General features: G+C 44.8%; 1 protein-coding gene across 1 annotated transcript in view; it reads left to right on the top strand.

Annotated features, from left to right (window-relative positions):
* MICAL3 (microtubule associated monooxygenase, calponin and LIM domain containing 3) overlaps window positions 1-24,437 on the top strand; it is a 346,852-nt gene that overhangs the window by 304,962 nt on the left and 17,453 nt on the right. Inside the window, exons 41-46 of the mRNA XM_044991795.1 lie at window positions 140-1,985; window positions 3,103-3,197; window positions 8,034-8,084; window positions 10,146-10,253; window positions 11,005-11,098; window positions 17,073-17,123. Coding sequence (XP_044847730.1) covers window positions 140-1,985; window positions 3,103-3,197; window positions 8,034-8,084; window positions 10,146-10,253; window positions 11,005-11,098; window positions 17,073-17,123 — 2,245 coding nt within the window. The remainder of the gene's footprint in view (window positions 1-139; window positions 1,986-3,102; window positions 3,198-8,033; window positions 8,085-10,145; window positions 10,254-11,004; window positions 11,099-17,072; window positions 17,124-24,437) is intronic.

Below are 24,437 nucleotides of genomic sequence, written 5' to 3'. Positions count from 1 at the left end.
TGCCAAATTTCATATATTGAAGCTTAAGTTATCACTCCCTTATTCCTGAAAGCCTGAGGCATGGAGCGGTGTTCTAAATCCCTCTGAAGGTGCTTAGGGACTATTAATAATCATTTCTTTTGTTTCTGCATTTCCATAGAAGGCAAAGGATCCCCTCATGGCACTGCCCTGCATGGACAAATCTCCAGAGACACGCTTTTTTCCTGAACCATTCCTCCTTGAAGAAAGTCCAAAAGATGAAATCCTTGAAGATCAGAAAGTTAAAAGCCCTTCTGTCTCTCTCTCTCCAATACGGTCCCAACCAGTTGCATTGCCAGAAGCCATCACACCTACATCACCAGTGCAGTCTCAGGCAGCAACACCTATGTTGGCTTCATCCTCTCCCTCTGCCCAGTTGCCTATCTGTTCCCAGCCTTTGCCATCTGCTGAAGCATCCATTCCATCTCCAGTGGAACCTCCAGTGTGCTTTCAGCCCGTACCAGCCTTAACATCCACCCCTCTGGCCCAACTTTCCCTAAAGAGCCAAGATAATGAGGTGGAAAAATTGGGGAGCCCTACTACTGCAGAAGAAGCCCTGAAACGGAATAACCTCGTAGAGGAGTTCTGGATGAAGAGTGCTGAAATCCGGAGGAGCCTGGGTCTCACTCCAGTGAACAGAAGCAAAGGGTCAGAGCCTAGCTTCACTGTCTCAGCCCTTGAGTCAGCTCCGCTGAGTGTTTCAGAGGAGGAGGGGATCCATCTTCTAAAACCCCAGCCTGCCCCAAGAAGGCTGATCATGTCCAAACTAGACAGTGAGCAAATGTGTCTGCTGACTCCAAAATCTCCCTCAGACAAAGAGCTGAAGAGTTCCAATGAAGTAAAGAGAGACTTATCCAGCAGCTCTGGATTGGGTCTGCATGGGAGCTCATCCAACATGAGGACATTGGCCAGCCAGAGCTTCAATACATCCGACTCCACTATGCTCACTCCACCATCAAGCCCTCCCCCACCACCTCCTCAAAATGAAGCACCAGCAACTTTGCGTAGAAAGAGGCATCAGACAATTTGGCAGAATGAGACAGAGTCTAAGCCAGCACCAGCACCAATACCTCCTGCACCCTCACCTTATGAGCACAACCCTCCTGCCAAAGAGTCAACCCAGGTCTCAAAAGAAGAAGTGCGGAAGTCATTTGTGGAGAGTGTGGATGAGATTCCATTTGCTGATGATGTGGAAGACACTTACGATGAGAGAACTGAGGATACAAGTCTTCATGAGAAGTTCTTTACACCCCCTACCAGTAGGCCAAGGCCAGAGAAACCTCTTCACCTGCCATTGGTCAAAGAGAATGGTGGACCACCATCCATGGAAGGAGGAGCGAACCAAAGAAAGAGAGTGCTGCCTCAAATCTCTCCAGAAGCCAAGGAGCTAGCTGAGGAAAGAATGAGAGCCAGAGAGAAGTCTGTAAAGAGTCAGGCATTGCGGGATGCCATGGCTAAGCAGTTGTGTAAAATGAAAGATCTGGAGGCAGCTGCAGCTGCTGGGGCCACCAAGGCACGAAAAGCCTCCTCCATGCCCTTGAAGCCCAAAGAGAGGGTTTTTGAGTCCTCAGCACGTTTGGCCATGAAAGTAGCAGAGAGCCCCACACTGAAACATGATGCTGCTAATGAAAGGTTCCTCTCCCCCCCTGCTGACGTTGCTGGGCCCGAAGGGTCCGTCACCTCCTCAGAGGGCTCCAGTGGGAAAAGTAAGAAAAGGACTTCTCTCTTCTCCCCTCGTAAGAACAAAAAGGAGAAGAAATCCAAGAATGACAGCCGGCTTTCTGACAAATCCGGTGGGCTGGCCGAGGAAGCCACCAAGCCCAGATCATTGTGGAAGTCTGTTTTCTCTGGATATAAGAAAGACAAGAAGAAAAAGACTGATAACAAATCCTGCCCTAGCACTCCCTCAAGTGGTGCCACAGTGGACTCTGGGAAGCACAAGGTCTCGCCAATGGTTAGAGCAGCAGGTATAGTACATCTGCCTGTCTGCACACTGTACTTTCACTGCAGCTGGAAAGCTTCTGAAATGAAGTAATCCCAGCTTGCCACCCCACACTGTTATACCTCTGAGTCACTCTCCTTTGCCTAACATGCAAACCAGAATTGCCCTTGAGAATAATGGGATTAGAACTGTACACACGTTTGTTTATAAAATATGTAGCATATCAATGGGAGAAACAGATTGTTAAATAGCAAATTTGGCACATTACTGTTCATTTCATATGTACCAGCTTACAGAACTAGTCATTTTTCTGCTTTAACCTGACCCAAAAGAGGAGTTTGCCGCGTCTCAGACTTGTTTTAACTCCCACCCTGGCTCCCTGCTTTGACCATCAGTTCACTTCCCTTCAATCTGCCATGGCAGACTATGCAATGTTTTAGAGCCCGACATAAATGTCCCTTCATTAATTAAAAGGTAAATGGGTGCTCAAGGGCATGGAGGTATAGTTACTTCCCCTCCTCTTTGCTCCCTGTGTAACTTGGGACTTGCCAGCTCTTCGCTGCTCTAAAAAACAGGGATCATGAGATCAATCATAGATCTGCCACTTGCCATCAGGTCCACTCAGAGCACTTTGGTGACAACTTGAGACTCTTGAGACATAGTAAAGCAGTTATCTGTAAACATGGGCCAAAGCAGAGGTACCTGTCATTTCTTTTGACTCGTACAAAAGTGGAGCTGGCCAAAATGACTTAATCCCTGCTGCTGTCATCCAAATGCTCAGCCTCTTTGTAGGAATGTTGACCTGGCTGGAGGGAAAGGAAGTTGTGCTTACCCTGTTCAACATCATTCTCAAATTTACCTGCTTCAGAAGGTGGTGCTTCCTTAGAAGGAAACCCCACAGTCAGTGATTCCACACTGTGGTGTCGCTTTGTGGAGCGGTGCTTTTGGGAGCACGATATTCCCAGGTATCGCAGCAGTGAAGTGTGACTGTGATAACTATTTCAGAAGTGTAAGTCAAACAGGAGCAAGGCCAAGCTCAAAAGTATCTGCAGAGTCAGAGAGAAACACAATAGTAGTGACTACTCTTCTAAACCTGTCATCCTATTCTGTCTTTTTTTCTTTTTTTTGGTCTGTTTTCTCAGATTTGCAGCTCCGTCGACACTTGAGTTTCTCAGAGGACTCTGACCTCTCCAGTGATGACGTTCTCGAACGATCTTCTCAGAAATCCAAGCGAGAGGTAGGAAGACCATTTAGATAGAACTGTCCTCATACAGATCAGACTCAGAACCACAACAACATTTACCAGGATTAACTTTATCATTCTTACTGTTTTTGCTGCGGATGGTGTTAGCATAAGATTGGTTGAATAATAAATCTGAAATCAGCCAGTCAGTTTCAACAATAAGCCAGATTCCTGGCATTGTACAGAGGTCCTGTTGTCACTGCCTTGTGCACAGGCATTATGTGTGTATTGCTTTGTTCTGAGGGTAGGATATTTTTGTCCCTCTAGAAAACATGCTCGCAATCTCTAGCAATGGGAATTGCATGTCTCAAGAGTAAATTTTACTGGCTGTAACGTTACTACAGAAATGTGCCATTGGGACATTCTTCACTTCATGGTAAAGATCTGGTTTTAGGATATTGTTGCGCCAACCTGTTCAATAGGATGATCTGTTGGAGTTTGAGGCAAACTGCATACAGGTATGTTACTGTGCATTCAGCAAAGGCATAAGCAAGACAGAGTATCCAGAGAGGAGGAAACTGCAGGTTTGTGGTTCTGCAGCATGGCATATGTGTGCGTATTTCCGTGGGGAGATGGGGATCTATACCTTAGCATTCTTCTGGCTGGAAAGGTAGAGCCTGCGCCTATTCCTCTCCCATTTTGTCCCTGCTCCCTTTGATGGATTCATGGCAATTAGCAGTGTCTCTGTGGGTGTAAGCAGTGACTGCGAAACTGGAATAGGAAGAAGGCGTGTTGGATACATGGGGATTTGAGCATAGGGCTGTTGCTCATCATGCAGGTAAGGGATGGGTGTCCGCTCAGCTTCTTGAGAGAAAGAAGTGTCTGCTTGCTCATGAGCAGCCTCCTCTGGCTAGTGCTGTAGCGTTCTGGAGCGAGCCACATTGACCCCTCCCCAGCCAAACGCAACTACACAGTGAAATGGGGCTCAAAGGGGAGTAGAAAAGTAAAGAGAAAGTGGAAGGAGCTTCTGCTGGACCCCCACAAACACCCGAAAAAAGAAACCTGTCATTTTGCTGGGACCAGGGCATACCTATGAGCAAGAGACCTGGCAGGAACTGAGGGGCCCCTGCTTTTTATTTCTCTCTATCTAGTGTATTCATCGCATAATGAAGCGGGTGGCCATGTTTTCATAGTTTCATTTGATCAGGGGAAAAAATAAAGTAAAAACAGAACAAGTGAAAGATTTTAAAACATTACAGTGGATGCTGGAGTGGAGAGAAACCTGCAGCTGTCGGAGGGGTTCCTGGATGTGCTCTGCAGGTTTGAGGTGTGATGATTGGGTACGGCCTTCTCACCCACAGTACCATGATCCTCAGCTCAAGCATGCACTGGAAAGAGAGAAGTGAGTTCTCTCCTGTCCCCACTTTCTCCCCTTGTGCCTGGCTCCCAGGGTATGTCAGCACTTCATGCTGGAGATGTAATTTCCAGTTTGAGGAGACGTACCCCTGCTAACTGTGCTAAAAATGTAATTGTTGCCATGGTGACTGGAGAAGCTAGCCATTGGAGTATGTACCTAGCATCTGGGATGGGATCGTCCACCTCCATCTCATGAACAAAAGGAGCCTCAGAGGACAGTATCACTCTCCACTCTAATGGTGAGCAGCTCCCCCCACCTTTCACCAAGCCTGGAGAAATCAATGGCAAATGCCAGGTTAGGGCAGATGTCTGGTTCAGCTTATGAAGGTCTCAGCTGATTGGGGAGGTTGTGGAGCAGTGCAAGTGGAAATACAGCAGAAGATAATTTCCACTTGTATTTTTAACTATGATAAGATAAAATGTAGTTGAGCAACTAACAAAAATTCTCATAAACATGGCAAGCAGAGGGATTGCTGTACTGAAGTGAATGGAACTTGTCCTCACTTAGTTAAACCTCTTTCAGCTTCCCTCCCCGGTTCATATATATACGTAGTCACCTTCTCTGAGAGGAGGGTTTCACTCTGGGAACTGTTCTTTATATTGGACCCCTTTCTTCTTTTCCTTCTTTGCTTGCCCTTGAGGTGTTCCATGACAAGTTCCGCATTGCATCTGAGATGCAGAAGGAGGAGGTACCTGGGGAAGCAGAAAGAGATGCAGTATGTGGGGGTTCAGATAAGAGCTGTGATGCTGTCATTCCTGTCCAGTTTGTGAACTCCTGGCAGCAGGACTTCAGTAAGCACCATGTATGCTCTCAAAGTTGGAGGTGCTCTAAATACTCACTCCTCGTTTCTCTGGCACCTCCATGCTGAGCAACTTTGATATACATTGGCTTTTGCAGAAGAGATGCTGGCCACTGAGTATTCCACGGCCTGGGGATGTTATAGATGGCCTGGAATTCTTCCTGATACCCAACAAAATATTGTTCTTCCTTTAAATTTTCTCAGCTATTTTACATAAGCAGCAAGATTTCCAGGGTATGGTTTTCTTGTCTCATTTTCTCCATTGGCTGTGGGCTGAGTCACACTTACGGATCTCTTCTTTGCTCAGTGCCCGCCTTTGCTTTCCAGGAGCAGTAATTGGGAGCGTGTGCACTCATCCAGAGGGAACAGACCACAGACACGTCAGCCTTTTGGTTCACAACAACTGTGTCTGGGGGTGTAAAACATTTACACCACACCCTGGCAAGTCTTGCTGCAGAAGGAATTGCATCCAGGATGTGGCTGGCAAAAGGGCAGCACTGACTATTGGGTTTGTGCCTTTTAATTACAGCCCAAGTCAACTGCTTATTTCCTCCATTATGGGGGAAAAGAGGCTTCCTTCATGCCACATAACTTTTATCTGAACCCTTTCGAAGTTAAAATCCAGCTGATGTTGCTTTTGTGGTTGTTGTGTTGAACTTGCTTCCCAGAGGGCTTGGCCCGTTTAGCCTGCCCATCCTAGCATTAGCAATCAGCAGTGAATTAACTTTGTGTGGCTTGGTGTGTTGCCTTTCAACAAACGCTTCCTGTAAAGAATGTTCATGTAGTTCCCTGTGGGGTGTGCGCTAATAGGTGTGGGTGCATCTGTGAGAGAGAGAGAGAGAGAGAGAGAATGTACAGGATGTGGGGCGGTGATCAGAGATACGTCTCCTGCTGCAGATAGTTCGCTGAATATTAAAATTTGCATACATGTTCAGATTGTTTCTCAGCTTTCCATTCATGATTGTTTTAATTAAATGAATATTCTGCAAAAATGCTGGATGCTGGTGCTTTGCCCAGGGCGTGTTACAGTGTGCTCTGTACCTCATCGCACAATGGAAATTCACTTCACCTAGGAACACTCGGCAGTACAATCATTTCTCCTTAAGGGGGTAATGGAGATAAGGATACGTCTGCGCAACAGCTGGCCTCATGCTTCGCAGCACGGGTAGACAGACGCACACTAGCTCTGCTCAAGTTAGCACACTTAAAATAGCAGCGTAGCGTTGGTAGCTCAGGCCAATGGCTCAAGAACAGTCCCACCCAAGCCCCTAGGCTGTCCCGTCTAGCCTGAGCTGTTGCCTGTGCTGCTGCAACCACACTGCTATTTTTAGTGTGCGAGTTTGAGCAGTGGTAGCGTGTGCTTGTCTACCTCGAGCACAGCTAACACGTCTGTCTCCCAGCTGCTGCGTGGACATAGCCGTAGCATGTCACTCTTGAATCGGTAAGGTAGTAACTTTTTTTTTTAATTGAATTGAAATTACAAGACTGAGGGGCCAGAGCAGAGTGTTCAGCTATTACTGACTCGTAGCACAGCTCCTTACTGAGCCACTGCTGCAGCAGAACACTTCCAACACCATGCAGCACCACGGAGTCAGTACTGGTGTAGTGAAGAGTGTCTCCATCTCAGCACTCTTGGAAGAGTCCCATTCAGGTAGGAAGTCAGAGCCTCCATTAGCTTATGAGACACAACACGCTCAGAGCCCCAGGTAATGTTCTTGCAGGTTACAAAGCAAGAGCGAGGCCATGGTGGTGGAACTCAGAGCTTATTTTTAATTAGTAAGCAAAGGCCAGATCGAAGCCATAAAAGCACCAGAACTTCTGAGAAAAAAGGCGGTGGAGCAGAAAGTAGATGAGAGGGAATATGAGTGAGTCAGCACATGACCTTGCTGCCACTCTGAACGTTGAACAAGCAGACACCAGAGTGAGTCCCACCAGGATGCAGGCTTAGGCTTTGTGACAAAGGCAAAACCCATGGACAAGATAACAGACTGTATAGAGAGCAGTATAGTGAGATATCTGAAAGGGCTTCTTCACCAAGAGATTCATTAATATGTAGAATGGACTGCTGTCTTAGGTGCTGTACAGATGTATAACTACCTCAGTGGATCCTCATCTCTGATTGGGGTTCCCAGCTACATATCTGTCAGTCTTATTTTTGGATAGATCTGTTGAAAGTTTTGTGTTCCTGGCAAGAAACATCGCGTGGACTGGGTGAATCTAGGGTTCTCACAAGCCAAATCTTTCTTTCTAAAAGAACTCAATCATATGCGTGTGGATTTTTTTTAAGAAGCCATATATGATTGGCTGAGTTGGTTCAGATCAAAACAGAACCAACCCAAACCATTGTTCCAAAGCTTGAACCAAAATTTTGTTTGTCCACATATCTACATATACTTATTGCCAGAATAGAAAAGGGGATCTCCTGGATGACTGGTTTTCTAAAGAGGCTCCTCAGTTGGAATTGCCTTCAGGAGAGTGCTGGTAAATGGATTTCTGAGTAGAGATTTTCCATTGTGCGTAATCAGGTTGTGCCAGGTTCACCATTTGTACAATTTTATGTTGCATTTAAAAACAGCTTTGTTTGTGTTACTGTGCATTTGTTTTCAATGTTGAACTGATTTTGCTCCATTTTGTGTGTTTTTATTTTTTTCCCGTTACCATTCCCATTTTAAAGTCGATTTATGTACCACACGCCCTGGCATTCAAGAGATCATACTCGTCAAAGGTAGTGTCTCCATTGCTGGCCATTGTTGCATGCATGCCCATTTATTAACCCATCATATCCATACCTTGCTCCCAGCCCTCCCACCACATCTGCACTAACACCACAACCCCTGACTCTGCATGAGTGAGATGTTAGCAAACGTTGGCAACGGAATCTTCCTCGAGATCATCTACAGGAAATGCGACAAACCCCAAACCTTTCTGACTCGTTAGACTGCATGCAATGATCAGTGCACCTCAGAGGTCCAAAAGGGGGACTGTTAATCAATCTGTAGGACAGTCTGGTGTTGCAGATGCATTAAGAACCCGTAGCTTCAAAGCAGGGCTGATTTTGTTCAGTGTACTGTACCTGTGTGTTTAAAAAAAAACCCTCCCCATTTGAAAAAGAGTAAATGGTCCTGTGTTCGTTTCCAGGGTCTTTCGAAACACACTTGGAGAAACTGTGAAATCATAATGAAACTAGCCCAGGTTGTTGCATTAGTTTTTGCAGAATGGGAGTATCTCTGTTTCCTACACTCTATCCCTGCCCCCAAACCTAGCCTGTATCACAGGAGTGTCTGGTGGGATCTGAAACCCGCACCCCTCAATTATTTTGCTTTCTAACTGGGGTAGCAGTTATGTGCAGAAGAATGAAGAAGCAACACATTAACTCCTTTCCCTTGGCAGATATGATGGTGCCTCCATGTAATCCCGTGTCAAAAGCGTGGGATAGAGCTGCTGCCCTTTTGGCTTTAAAACTCCACTGAAGATCACACTAAACTATCCCAGATACTGGTTGTCAAGACCAATCTTACAACGATGGGCTGCTCAGTTGGGACTTGCAAAAGAATAGTGATGTTAACTAGATTTAGAAAAAAGAAATTCAGGTCTCCCTTTCCCAACATTTTGCCCCTTAAACTGAGCGGCAACTCTGTCCACAACTGGGTTTGATTATGAAGAGGCAGTTGCCTCTTTCCAGTTGTCCCTTAGACTTTGAATCTGTTTATATGAGGAGGAAAGGTGCTTTTTTCAGTCAAGTGAGCTCTGTCAGGTTAGCTTGACATAATTGTGAGGCCTTGTTAACATCTTCAAAGTCACATAAGTTTGTGCCCACCTAGGCTACAACACAGGTAATACAGGTCTGACATAATGACTGAAAAGATATTAAACTGTGTCTACCCTGGTATTAAGAGGGCTTTCCTGTCAGGTTAAGCTAACTCGACTGAGTTAACTTGTCTGAAAAAGAACCTTCTTTCCCCTGTAGCTATGGCCTTTCTTCCCTTGACATGATTTCTTGTGGTTTCATTTTTCACTGGCTAGCTGTGATGGTGGTTGTTATGACAGTCCCTTCACTCCCTCCCTCCCTCCCTTACGTTTAGGTTTTGTCTATGCACACAGAAATTACAGTGATTTAACTAAGGACTTGTCTACACAGAAAAGTTTTACCAGCTATAAAACTGATATATCAGTATAACTCTTCTATGTGGACCTATGTTCCAAATAAAGAGTGGCTTTTTTTCCATTTAGCTTAAAACCCTTCCAAAGCAACATTAGATAAACTGAAAAAGGCACTCTTACACTGGAATAAGAATGACCATGTGTGAGGAATACTGATATAAGCAAAGGTGTGACTCTAAAACAGTATATCAGTATGACTTTCCCTTGTAGACAAGCCCTTAGCCTTTTTCTAAATTAAGTCAGTGCAGCCTCCATACGTAGACACTTTTTAAAATTGATTTCAGAGTGTCCAAACAAGAGGGTTGTACCAATTAGCTAAGTGGGTGCAATTTTTGTGCTTAGACTGGGTCTAAGATTCTATATACCAGCTAAAGCCAGGACTGGGATGCTGTATAAAATCACAGCTTTGCAGTTGAGCTACACACTCCTTCATGCTGTCTTGATCCTGACAGTGTCACTTGCTGTGCTGTGAACACCTGTGCAGATGGAACAGCTTGACTCTTTGACAAAGTTGTGGGAATGAAGGATCACATCACTTGTGAGGTTAATGGAGAGAGGAGTGTCTTCTTTCCCCCACGCTCTTGTTCGTGGTATGTGAAATCTGCTCTTGTTTTCCTTTCTGCAGAGAGCCTACACTGAGGAGGAGCTGAACGCCAAACTGACCAGGCGAGTGCAGAAAGCTGCCCGGCGACAAGCCAAGCAGGAGGAACTAAAGAGGTTACACAGAGCCCAGGTAGTACCTCTGGTAGTATCTTCTTGCCCTGACAGGAAATACACTCTGCCATCCAGGAAAACCATGTTATCCTGACACTCAGCAGGATGTGCAAGAGAAGGCTGTTTAGCCAGATTTTGTTGATTACTTTCCTGTATTTCAACAAGATTGCTGCTGTTCCATCATGTTGGGTGCCTCATCACAAACATGCCAGGAGTTGCTCAAAGCTTTCATGATGGTGCAGAGCAAGGAAACACCTGCATAGTCAGAGCTACTACCATTGAGCAATAACCATTGTTAATCGAATGGAATAACAGATCTCCCGGAATAACATGCGATGCAGCTATGCCAGTGATGATGTTACAGTGGGATTTTGCTGCAATAAGTGTACCAGATGAACATTTTATTGTCAGAGGCACCTTTGGAATGGGTGGTAGGTGTCCTTTCCAGGCGGTGGTGGGAGTTACATGAAACTTGTTGGCCAGTTGTGTTGTCTCACTGAGAAAGGGGCCCGCCTAACCAAACAGCACCACCTCTTGTCTTGGGGATTGGTGGGAGACTTAAGCAGAAAATGGAACGTCATGGGATTGCTTGCAAAACTAGGGCAAAGCACACATCTCTCTCCTGATTAGACATCTACTTCGGAAGTATTACATGGGGAGCAGCTTTTTGGAATTGCTGGGAGAAAGGGGAGCCGTCATTCTGGGCCGGATAATTTGGAGTACTGGAACAGTTCCTGATGATGGTGTTCCTTTCTTCCCTTCCTGAACAGATCATCCAACGGCAGCTGGAGCAGGTAGAAGAGAAGCAGAGGCAGCTGGAGGAGAGAGGGGTTGCAGTAGAGAAGGCCCTTAGAGGAGAAGCAGGTACCTTAAAATGCTTAATGTTTGCTGACTAAATGCCCATACAATAGTTCGTAACAATTTGTAGTTTAGGGTGAAGGGGTCCTCTCTGAACTGAAAGTGGAATAGTTTAACCTGGACTCAGATCATGAATTAATTCCCCTTTTCCCAGCAGAATTTTGAGGCCCTGTTATCCCTGAGGTTCTTCTAACTCTGGGGCTTCTCTCATGGGAGAAGTCCCCAGAGCAGTTGTCTTTGCTTGGGGCTCAGACAATGCCTACCCACTATTCATTGAAAGCTCTTGTATAAGAGCTAGGTGTTTCTATTATTATTTGGTGGTGGAACAAAAGTGGAATATTAATTACATCATAGAGAAATTGCACAGGGGTTACCCAGCTGGAATTCACTTAGGTTACCCAGAAAGGAGAGCCCAGTTGGCAGGATAAGAAAATCACTGTGAAATGACGTCTGTTTTTCCTGCATTGTATTGGATCATCAAAGTTAGTGTCCACACAAGAGACCATCACAGAACTGTCCCAGCAAGTACCTTCTCCTCACTGCACAGCACAGACACCAATAACCTCTCACCCGAGCTGTATGGAGCAGAAATGCATGTACCAAAAGGTTTCACCATGTCACGCTGTTAATGGAATGTGCTACATCCTTTTTGTGACTAAATACAATGAGTGCTGAGCGAGGTTGGAAAAATATCTGAGCAGAAAAACACTTGTTCCAAGTGGCAGTTTTCTACCCCTACAACTTCCCCATATGATATCATAATCCAGAAAAAAACCCAGTCCCAAATAATACAATTATTGGGCCAGGAGCCAACGCCCCCCAGGCAAATGCAGGGCATGTGCAGCTGGCAGGCCCAGATGTGTGCACCATACTGCAGAGGTCAGAGATTACAAGTGGTAATAATGGGACAGCTGTTTGAAAGGTGGAACAGTGTGTTGCTCAGATGGAAGAGCAGCCACTGTCTCTGTAAGGATTGCACTGGACTGGGTGATAAAGGTTCCTTGGGAGGGAGATCTGGTGTGGTTTTCATTGGTTACTACTCAGCCATCTCACTTGGTTGTCTTTAACCCTCAGCTGGGCTTTCTGAAAGTCAGAATCCTAGAATTTAAGGCCAGAAGGGACCACTAGATTTAGTCTGACCTCCTGGATATCATAGGTCACCAACATCACCCAGCACCTGCACACTGAACCCAACAACTGAAATTAGATCAAAGGAACTAAGATCTATAGTGTACTAAATGACTGTGTGCCAGAGGAAGAGAATATGAGGGACCAAGATGCACCAGTAATCGAGCCCCTGCGATAGCTGGGAAATGAAGTGAGAGATACCCAGATAATCTTGGCAAGTGACACTCACCCACCCGCTGCAGAAGAAAGTGCCTATAGAGGCTGGGCGATTAACAGTGCCTTATCCAAACAAAGGGTTGTGCTGCAATCACGCGGTCAGCATTGGAGCACAAGCTTGATCACCTCAGTGGTTTTTTGTTCTGATTGATTTCTATGATATGTCGGTTCACAGAATAACCTGATGCAATAATACATCTGCAGTGGCACCTCTCTCTCTATGCTATCTATGCATTCAGACATGGCACCACTCGCAGACCCCAGGCCCTCTAGCTACTGCACAATTAATACCTCTCTCTCCTGTCTTTGGTTAGTTTTTTAGCTTGTTCCTCTGTCACCTTGAATCCCTTCTTCCTCATTCACCTGCTGAGGACATCCATGTAAGGAGCGTCACCAGAGGCTGTGGAGCCTTACAAATGGAAGCGTGTGCTTCTCCACAATCTAGGGCATGTCTAGCCAGGCAGGCAGTGATGGTGTGGGGGCTGTGGGTATCCAGTTTGGGGGGGCGGAGGGAGAGCTGAATTGGGGCCTTGCATATTTTACTTGTCATTGAGCCTGACAGAACCTAAACCCAGCCCTGCATGGGCTGGTGTGTTTGTGACCATTTTTGTAAAAAACAGGAATATGAGAACATGCATCTCTCTTGTTGCAACTGCGAGAATCTCCTGCTCCAGCAAATCTCTGGGAGATGCTCTGAGCCCGTGGCAGCACCACATTTCCACCAAAAGGTTGTACAAGTTATGTTTACAGAAGCTTCAGCCCGTCATAAGGGACTCTGCAGCCTGAACTCTTCCAAGCCTTGCAGAGGATAAACAGGGAATGCTTTATTCCAAAAAAGTCTAAATCCAACTTCCGCTGGCTGAAACATAGGCTAGAATGTGACCTGTGTCCCCCACTTCCTCAGCCAGCCCAGTGGGGGCATTTTACTTATCTTCACACTGGAGCCACCGTGTTTCCCCTCCTTTTAAAATCCTTACTTTACCCCTCCCTCAGTAGTGTTAGCAACTTTTGTTTCCTCCATCCATGGATCATTCAGGAAATCTACATACGTCTCCTACCCTTTTCCCTGAAGCAGACCACTGCATTGCCTCAGATACCAACTCAGCAGTGATCACTATATGTGAAATCGCTGCAAACTCCACTGTACTTTGTCTTTCAATCCTGCTTTTTTGTCCTTGGTCAACCATGTTAGCACTTCCCTTTAGTGAAATCCGATAAGCAAAGGGGGTCAAAAGGAGAGGAATGTGTACAGTGCTTGTATGATACCTGACGACAGGGGCGGCTCTATGTTTTTGCCGCCCCAAGCAGGGCAGTCAGGCAGCCTTCGGCGGCGCGCCTGCGGGCAGTCCACCGGTCACACGGATTCAGTGGCATTTCTGCGGGTGATCTGCCGGTCCCACGCCTTCAGCGTACATGCCGCCGAATTACTCCCAAAGCCGCGGGACCAGCGGCCCTCCTGCAGGCATGCTGCTGAAGGCTGCCTGACTGCCGCCCTCCCAGCGACCGGCAGGCCGCCCCCCGCAGCTTGCTGCCCCAGGCATGCACTTGCTGCGCTGGTGCCTGGAGCCGCCCCTGCCTGAAGATGGTCTCTCCCTATTTCCCAAGTTTATACAGAGGGAAAGAGTGCCCTGGCCATGCTTAAGGTGGGAGAAATACATTTATTTTTTTTTTACACACCTGGCTGACACAGAGGGCTGAGGTACATAGGAATTACTGTACAGGATCAGACCAATAGTCCATCTGGTCTAGCATCCTTTCTTGAAGAGTAGCTGGCACCAGATGCTTCAGGGAAAGGTATTAGACTCTCTGTAATGTATAACTGTATAATCACCTGTCCGTCGAGCAGATTTCTTCCTAACTTTCATTGCTGGTTGACTTTTGACATAAAACATAAAGGTTTATATTATTAATAATAATAATAATTTCAAGTAGCTCTTACAACGTGCAAGTTGCTGCACAGACATAAAGGAAGGAACAGAGTCTACCAAACAAATGGTAGGAGGAGATATGCAAGTAAAGTGGACAAAATGATTAACCACTTCTTGATGACAATATTTGACATATGGACAGTTTCCATTTATTCCTCAGATTTTCCATTGTTAATCAGCTAGGTTTGGTGCATTCATATAGTTTGTGGCCATGACCTCCACCAGCTAATTAAGTATTATGTAAAAACATTGCCTTTCTCAGTTTTAAATTTGCTGCCTTTCACATTTCCTTTAATTGACTCCTTTTTTCCTTGTATTCTGAAACAGAATAGACAAGAGCACCTGATCGTCTCTGCACCGCGCATTATCTCTGTCAAGTCCCCTCGTATTCATTTCTTCTCTAACAAAAACATTTTAAATCTTTCCTCCAGTGGGAGTCTCTCCCTGCCTTTAATCATTCTCATCACCCATTTCTGGGCCCATTCTATATCTGTAATATCTTTTCTGACATGGGGTGACAAGAACTAAAAACAGCATTGTAGGGGAGGATTTATGATTTGTTTATATCATGGCATTAAAATAGTTTCACTTCTATTTTCCATCCATTCTAGATACATCTTAACATTGTTTGCTTTAACAACTGCCACTGAGCAGATATCTTCATTCAACTGTTCACAATAATGTCCAGCTCTCTTCCTGAGAGGTTACATTAATTTAGAACCCAACAATGTGTATGATTTTTTTCAAATCATTTATTCCAGCTTGCATTATCTGATATCTGTCAACATTGAATTTCATGTATCATACTGTTATCCAATCATCTAACTTGGTTAGGTCCCTTTGAAGTTCTTTGGTCTACTTTAGTTTTGACTAAAACCTAAATAATTTTAGCTGCAAATGTTTCCACCTCACTGTTCACCTTCTTTTCAAAATCACTGATAAATACATAAACTCCACCAGTTCTTGTACACAACTTGGAGCACCCCACTGTTAATTTCTTACTATGTTGAAAGTTGAATATTTATTCCTACATTTATTTTTTGTATTCTTAGTTTATAGTCCATAACCACTCCCACCCCGACCTCCCCATGGCTATTTCATTTCCTTATTAGTCTCTCTGTCTTTCTTTAACAATTTCTCCCATTGGTGGTTGTACAGACTAAATTCAAGGCATAGAAAAGACATCTTTGAACATTCTGAAATGTGGTCTCCATCTCCAGTGAAAAGTTTGGTGTGTTCAGGAGTTCAGTCTTCTGAAATCTTTTTTGCATCTTTGCCTCTTTCTCTCAGTCTCAAAGAAAGTTTAATTCTCCACTTCCCTCAAATGCCCCATGGGAAATGGTGTTCTGCATGGGACTGATATTAGTTTATCAAAACTTTGTTTTTTAAAAAAAGGGCATTGGTCTGGTGGGACACATTTTTGGCTTTGGTCTCTAGTGTTTATTTTCCACTTTGTTGACTAATTATTAAACTAAGTGAGTAATGAGGGCTCTGTCATCTTGGATGTTTCTTCTCACGCTTAAAAGAGATCTTGGGCAGCCAATTTTAAAAGTTAAGGAAAATATGCCTGCAGCTCTCAGATCACCAAGGTTTGCCAAGAGTCTCTGGTCTTCATGAGCTAAACCATGTGCTCAGCCAAACAGAAAAAACTGCCCCCATGTGCCTCTTGCCCAAAGAACCACAGTGTAATACCAGACTGGCTGGCTAGCCCTTCTCTAGGAGGTGTGCAAATACACATTGTGTCCATTATCACACACCTGCACAACCACACAAGCTCTTTCCTTCCCCAGCACCTACCTCCCACCCACACCAACAGACATTCTCCTTCCCCAGCACACGTTTCGTATTGGCAGAAATATACACGTGTCTTCCCAGTGCACACACTCATGGACTCCTCGGTTATTCCAGCACCCAGTGCCCTCCACTCATGTGCTGTACACTCAGTCTTGTCTCACCCCCAAGAAATCAATCCTTATACCTCTCCTGCAGTTTCCCTGAGAAATTATGGTGCTTCCTTAGGACACATTTTTCAGCCTGGAAGCAACAAGCATAGCGCTTCCTTTCTTAGGGCTAGTCTACGCTTACCGTCCGGGTCGACGCGGTGAGTTCGACTTCTCGGAGTTCGAACTATCGCGTCTGATCTAGACGCGATAGTTCGAACTCCGGAAGCGCCGTGGTCGACTCCGGAACTCCACCACTGCAAAAGGCGGTGGCGGAGTCAACCTTGGAGCCGCGGACTTCGATCCCGCGGCATGTGGACGGGTAAGTAGTTCGAACTAGGGTACTTCGAGTTCAGCTACGCTATTCACGTAGCTGAACTTGCGTACCCTAGTTCGATCCCCGCCCTTAGTGTAGACCTGCCCTTAGAAAGAACAGGAAACAGGTCGGTGTCAGGAACTACTACACACTGAACAAGGTGAAGTGTCTCTGTACAGCCCTCGTGCCCCCTCCCTCTGGAAGCCCAATGCCTGCCTGCCTGCCTGCCTGCTGGTGATTGTTATTCTGTCTCCCCATCTCCTCCAGTATATGTATAATACAGCTGCATGATTTCTTGTTGTTTCTTTGTCTTTCTCTCACCTTGTGTGTGTCTCTCTCTCTCGTGTGTGTGTGTGTGTCTCTTTCTCTCTCATGTATATTGCTTTGATTTGGTGGGGCTAGGGGTGGATATCTGATCCAATAACTCTCTCTTCACCGATTCCTTGTTGTAGACTATTGGGGAGAGTCTTATTACAGTGACCTCATCGACTTGCACCTGGGTGGTATGTATAGCAGAACCTCTTACTGAGACTAACCCCGCTGACAACCCTCCCCAACCTTCCCTTCACCTCTTTCTCCCAACCTTGGCTCACAAACAACAAGAAGAAATAAACCTTGCACATAATTGATTTGCTATAGCAGAACCCCTTTTCCAGCTCAAAGAGAGGAGAGCCTGTCGCAGTCCACAAACCATTTATGAGGATTTTTTCCCACAACAGCGAAATCCTTCTCCTTTAGGGTTGTACACTACTGAATTCTGTTTCTAAATTTGATTTTTTAACCCCTAAATCTCAGCCACCTTCCCTGTTGGTGATAAAGCCTATTTTGTTGTCTGGCTTCCCAAAAACATTCTCTCCCTCCACGTTCCACTAGGATAAAGAAGTCAGCATAAAGTGAATGGGGGGAAAAATGGGAATCAAAAACAAGAAACAACAAACTTTAGGAACTACCCCCAGTCTGGGGGAATAAATCAACCCAGTGCTCTCAAAAGTCTGCTCCTGAGGTTCCCCTTTCTTCTTCCAAAGAAAGTGGAGTGTTCTGATGTCCTAAAGAGAGCAAAATGCTCCCAGTAGAGACATCAGAAACACTTACTGGTGGATAAGGGATACTTCTTCTGACTTACTTTGTTGTATTGCAGGTTAGGAAATACAACAAATCCAGATCTCTATTCCCCTGAGACCCGCTCTGCATCATCCAGCTGTCCATATGGAAGCTTCTGATTATATTAATTCTCTTTTGTTATTTAAGACCCTTAAAAACATGTATTAGAGTGATTTACTCTATTTTTATTGGATGTAGGGATTAGAATCATCCCTCCGACACGGCAATTTTCCTTTCTTGCCTGGGTGCCACTGCCTGCCTCCCTTAATAGATGGCTTTAGTTTAGGATTGTGAATTCTACTTGTCTGTAGTTTACCAGTCTTGACCATTAAAATCCCTTTCTTTATTTTAGCCCCCATTGTAGCAGTTTCCTTGTTTAGTCACTAAATCTAGACTTCGTAGATCTAGCCCAAGCAACCAGCACTCTGTAGGTAGAGCCAACACAAGTGCTGGCTCACCCCTAGTCTTCTCTGGCCCTCATTTCTCACTGAGAGTATAAGCCCAAAGTGTAGGTAGGGAGAGCGTCAGGACCAACTCCCCGGAATGGAAAGGAGCGACTTCCATGTACACACACTCTTTCCATTGACTGCAAGGGGCTTTGGATTAGGCCCTCTAGGAGCAGTTTACTTTGTTTTAACTGTCGTTTCCTCCTCCTGCCTTTCCCCAAGACTTCCCCCCTGGCCATCAGTGCACCACGCAGTAATCTCTCTGGCTGTCTGGCTGCTGGGAACAATTCCAATCCACCCTGATGCACTAGCTTTTTGGACAAAAAATACCCACCTACGTTCCAGTGACGGAATACAGGCGTTTTCTTTTACTGGCCCCAGCTTGCTTTCCAAATTGTCTGTGGTAATTTACATGTGGCAGGCCTTCCTTGGAGCCCTGTGCTTCATTTGCTGTATCAGTCTCTCTGGAGTTTATCTTATACTGGGACTTTTTAAGAAAACGTTCAGAAGGAAGGCTCTTTCCAGAAATGCCCATAATTTATGCAGTAGGAGCTGTAAAAGGGTTGATGCTGAGTTACACTTAATAGATCCTTATCCCCGTCTAATGCTATCTCCATGAAACCTTCCCCCCCTTCTTCTTAACCTAATTGATGCCTCCTTGGAGACAGGAGTCCCCTCAAAATCACTAATGATGGCTAAAAAAAATAAAAAGCAGAAGCCTTAATTCATTTAAAGGGACACTGTCATTTAAAAAATGAAATCCTTCCTTGTGCTGCAAATAATCTCAAATTATTAAAACTAAAAAACTAATTTACGTTTCACAATTTATGGTCGTTGACTTTTTTAATTTCTCTCAGCTTGGACAGTCATTTTCTGTTTATAGTCAGTTTTACTTTACGTGGTGCTCATACACTAGCACAGTTCTGTTGTGTTTGGCTTTCCAACACTCCAGGGGAATGTTTACATTTTTAAAAAAGGTGATTGACTTATTTTTTAAAAATCTTGAGACATTTCTATTTATATTAGATGTTGAAAAGGTGTTTTGGCCCAATTCTAAAGTGTATTTTTAAAAGTACAGTCCCTGGCAGTATCCCTTTAAAAAAAGTCAGTGCACCCTACCAGATGATGTGGCTTTGTAGTTCAGTTTGTTTCCTCTGTGATTGGTTTTACATTTGCTTTGGGGGCTGCCAGAGCACTTAGGCCAGAAACGGCTGCACAGTGCTGAAGTTAATGAAAGAAGCTCATCTCTCCTCTCCTTCATTGTTCCAGTTTAATGGTGAATTTAAGCCTCAGTCCTGAAACTGACATGCCTGGGCCAACTGCTGTACCCATATGGAGTGCCACTGAAGTTGTGGGGACTCCATATGGGTGCAGCAGCCTGCCCACACACTGTCTGTTCCCAGACTGAGGCTTTATTCCCATGCTAAGCACATTCTGAATGGCTAGGACTCTGGTTTGGATTAATGATGACTCTAGTAGCAGTCAGTGTCAGTTCATTGACCCAGTCTCTGAGGCTCAGACCAGACTGCAGAAGCGGCCGTATCCATAGAATGCTGACCAACTAAGAGAATCAAAAGTACAAAAAATCATTACTCAAATTGAACTGTCAATCTCTAAACCCTCTTGAATAATTAAGGCCCATTATGAATTTGTGTTTGTGTTCTTTGATACCAGCATTGTTGCATTACAGTAAGTCATTACAGATTCCACAGCAACTTTCACAAGAATAGCAATGCTAACCTGGACGTCCTGGTTGAATTCCAATTTGTGTAATTATATGTACTGCCCTATATTGCCCCTGTACTTTTATTTAGATGGCGTATTCCTCACTTCCTATTCTAAAATGTTATATATTGGCACTGTTAAACAGATGCTGCATTTCATGCTAGAGATGGCTGCATTTCAGTGCCCGGCAGTCAGTCTTATGTGTATATTATATTACTGCTCAAAAACAATGTTAAAAGAACATTATTAAGGTTGCAAAGTCAAGCACTTAAAAGTTAAGAAATGCCAGAATGAAGATTACTCAGGCAACCTTAATTTGTTTCCTGTGCATATGCATTATGATACAGTCTTTAATTACATGATCTCATATGCTTTTTCCCACAGGATCCCTGCCTCATTCAATGCACGATGGATGGTGCTCCCTTAAAGAGCAGCTATTCAATATTTTATTTTTTCCTCAGTGTTCAGTGTGTGGCCCCCTGGCCTTATTTACTGCACATCATTCAAACCCCGCTCTGCGCCACTCATCACTATAGTATCTGAGTGTCTTCACAAACACTAGTGAATTCATATTCACTGCACTGCTGTGAGAGGAGGTATTATTATCTCCATTTTACAGATGGGAAGCTGAGGCACAGAGGAATTAAAGTCAAAAGTTTCCACTAATTTTGTGTGCCCAGTATGACACACCTAGGATTTGATTTTTTTTTTTCAGAATACTTTGCATCATATAGTACTTCATATGTTCAAACTGTGGCTCTCATTAACATCAGCTGCAGCTGGTAGCGCTCAGCACTTCTGCAAATCAGACCACAGAGTCTCAGGTTGGTCACTAATATTAGCTTCCTCATTTTCTGGGTACCCATCTGTGAAAAGTTTGGTTTATCTGACTTTCCCAGCATCAGATGGAACTCTGTGGCAGAAGCAAATATAGAATCCAGTTCTCTAAGGCTGCATTCACCTCCTTAACCATGAGACCATCCTTTTTCTTCTTGCAGTCCTCTACCTCATTCACTACACACCTTCCAACTCCTGCAACAAATGAGGCAGGGCCCTATAGACAAAATCTCCTTTACAATACACCCTGATTCATCCTCAGAGCAGTTCTATCCTGGGCACTGAATGAATCAGTGTACAAATATGAGATCATGTAATTAAAGAAAAGATTCTTGTAAAGATCAGCCAGGAGGGAAGCATAGAAAAAAACCTGACTAATATTTGTTTAATTCTGTATATCCTGTTTAAAGCATGCTGCACCAGAACCTTGATTTTTTTTTTTTAAATTCAAGTTGACAGTGTCCCTTTAAAGACCTGCAAAGTTAGTCTTACACGGCATGGCTCAAACCAGTTGGAATTGGGATGGTCCCGTGTCATGTAGTTGGCAACCATAAGCCTCCAAGATGGGGGAAGGACTTCAGAGGAATGAAAGAAAGAGGCTACCTCCCATGATTTTTTACTGGCCTAAGTCAGATGTGGTTTTGGTTTTATCTCAGACTTCAGTATTTGCCAGAAGCTGGGAATGGGCGACAGAGGATGGATCACTTGATGATTACCTGTTCTGTTCATTCCCTCTGGGGCACCTGGTATTGGCCACTGTCAGAAGACAGGATACTGGGCTAGGTGGACCTTTGGTCTGACCCAGTATGGCCACTCTTATGTTCTTACTCTGGCTGCTAAAAGGAAGTTTTGGTGGGTGGCATAAGATTAAAAGTATCATTCACTTCCTCTTTCCTGAATTGGTGAGGACAGCTGTCACCACAGCAACGTACAAGACCCTGAGAGTTAGCCTCTGACCTGGCTTTTCTGACCAGAACTGCTATGTGCTGACTGTCAAACCACTGTGGTTAGCCAGCAATGCCCAAATCTAATGCCTTGCTCTAGGCAGCGCCTCCTAGAGAACCTGATCCCACTTGGCCTGAGGTGCATCCATTTGAAATCAATAGGAGTTGTAGGTGCTCAGCACTTCTCAGGGAAATCAGCTCAGCTCTCATCCCCGTAGTGCTCATGCAGAGGAGACTTACTGAGGCTGATGGTGGAGTTTAATTTAGGAATCCTGCTGCCACCTTCAGCATTTCCATTGTACTTTCTTCCTGCCTGCCTCGTCATGTCTGGTGCTTCCTTTGGTTTCCTCCTTTCTCTGCTGTGAGACGCTGTTTCATAAATGCAATCTGGGGTGTTGTCCTTCCAACAGTGCATTACCTGGGGCAGTAGACTATGGTTAAGTTGTTAGAGAGAGAAAAAATATGTGGTTGAGGGACTCAGGGAGTTTTTAGATGAATTGAGCTACAAAAAAATCCTCAAGAACTCTTCTGAGTTGCATGTAACAGAGAGGAAGATGTATTTTGATAACTCTAAAATTGTTCCTTTTCCTATAAAGTTTAAGAGCAGAGGTGTTCTTAGTTCAACTCCCAGTTTTGATATCTAAGGTTTTTCACGGATATCAGTAACAGAGAACAGTTGGATGCAGATTCTCCTACCCCTGAAAGAAAGATTTGGTGAGGGTAATTCCTTCAACGCAGTTTTGTACCTGCCAAGGTGAGAGTCAGTTGACGCATGTAATTCATTACAGAGCCACCATGTGCAGACAAATTTAGAGCATTGATTTTTCTGATTCAGTCTAGCCAGGCTCCATAGTCACCAAAAGCCATTGCCATCTGCTGGCTGTTCGGTGGCATATGTGAAACAAAACTGAGGATTCTCAGTCCAGTTCCCAACACATAGCACAGACTGCTGCCACAGTTAACACCCTTACTGGTGGTGTCAATGGAGAGACCTAGGAATGGTCATGGAAACCGAATTCCCCTCTCATCCCTAGCCTCCTGTAGGCCAGGATTGAGCCACATTAGCAGGACAATCTGGGGAGGGTTGCGATGCAGCTACCCATGCTGTACCCATGCTGTGGACAGAGGAGTTGGGTCTCCAGACCTGCCAGTCCAGGGCTTTTAACCAGCATGAAATTAACATAAAATTAGAAAAAATGTTTTAAAGAACAGATTTTTTTTACATTCATCTACCTAGTGTACTGGTCCCTTTGGCCCTCATGACACGGGCCTGGGAAATCATTTTAACTCCTTTCTAGCAAGGATTGTGGTTTAGTATAAAGAGGTGGTAGTTTCCCTCGCTAAGATAGATAAGACCTAGCCGTGCAAAACACTGTTAAGAGAGCCCCATTATATGTGGTGAGGAGAGGTGAAAAGTCCTGGGAGAAGCAGCAAGGCTGAAATGGAGGTGAGGTGCAAGGAGAAGTGACATGGGCAGGGCAGGATAGATGGGGACCCAAGGCTTCATCGCTATTTTGTGAACTGCTTATTTTGTATGGTTAGGCTTTATCTATGCTTGCTCGGAACCCAATCCCTGCCCAAGCACAAACCTGTCGAGTCAGAGCCTTAAATAAAGAACCCCACCTTTTAAAAATGGAGCTTTTGTGGAATTTAAATGTGAAATATGATGGTAAATGGGCCGGCTAAAAGAATGATCTTGCTAAAGAGAGAGGTTTTTCTCTTTGTCACATGAAATTGTTCCTGATTCTCTTCTTATAAAAGAGCTACAGGGCTTTTCTTAAAGGGATCCACCAGAAGGGCTAGTGAATGTGGATGACATGGGAATGTATTTGGGGTCCATGATCATCTGTGAAAAGTTCAATTCCCTCGCTCCATGACCTAGCATAGATTTAACTTGTTTAACTAAACAATCCCCATTTAATGATAACATGGTAAAATCTATGTGCAATCACTCACTCCACTCACTAAAAATGGGGAGTCCATACAGATAGGAGGAGAGTGGAGATGTTGTACTATACTGAATAGGATGGTGTAGCCTACAATGCAGTAAAATGTTTGGGGTTGTATAGTACAATAATAAGAGCACAGCATCATACAGTGATATGCACAATACAATACCATGATGATGGGTGCCTTATAAATGTTGCAGTAATAATTCACTGCAGTACAGTGTGCTATGCAGCTCAGTGTAAGGCAGGACAGTCATCAGTACACTGCAATACTCTGTAGCTTTGCCCAAACTCCTGTAACTGTGTAATACAATGGCAACATCTTGTTTATAAAGTCTGGAACCCTTTCCAAGTCATTCATTATGACTGGGAACAGAGGAAGTGCTACTGGAGGAAGAAGCATTAGTATAAGCAGTAAAGCCAGAGTAGTAGATCACTGCAGGAGAGGGGACTCTGTGAGAAGAGGTGCTTCCGGTTGAAGACAGTAGCACGTGGAGAAGTAGAGGCTAGGAAGGGGGCGGGGGTTATGATGCGGATGCAGTGGGATTAGGTCGCAGGGCTTTTGGCAAAGAATTTGGATGCTAGAGAAGCATTGTGGGGTCTGGTGTGGAGGTGTTTCTGATGGTGAGGAAGAGTAGGGGGGTCACTGGGAAAAATAAGAATTCTGTTATGAGGTGGTTACTGCAAAAAGCTGCAAGGGTGAGACAGTGGTTCTGGCACGAGACAGGAATTGGGAAAAGCAGTAAAGCTAGACTGTAAGAGGGTAAGGGGGCTGTGGAAGCAGTGGTGGAGCTAGGGTGCAGTGGGGTCTGGCA

This window comes from Mauremys mutica, chromosome 1 (assembly GCF_020497125.1).
Source record: "Mauremys mutica isolate MM-2020 ecotype Southern chromosome 1, ASM2049712v1, whole genome shotgun sequence".
NCBI classification, from domain to species: Eukaryota; Metazoa; Chordata; order Testudines; family Geoemydidae; genus Mauremys; species Mauremys mutica.
This window is presented reverse-complemented; position numbering and strand designations above follow the sequence as displayed.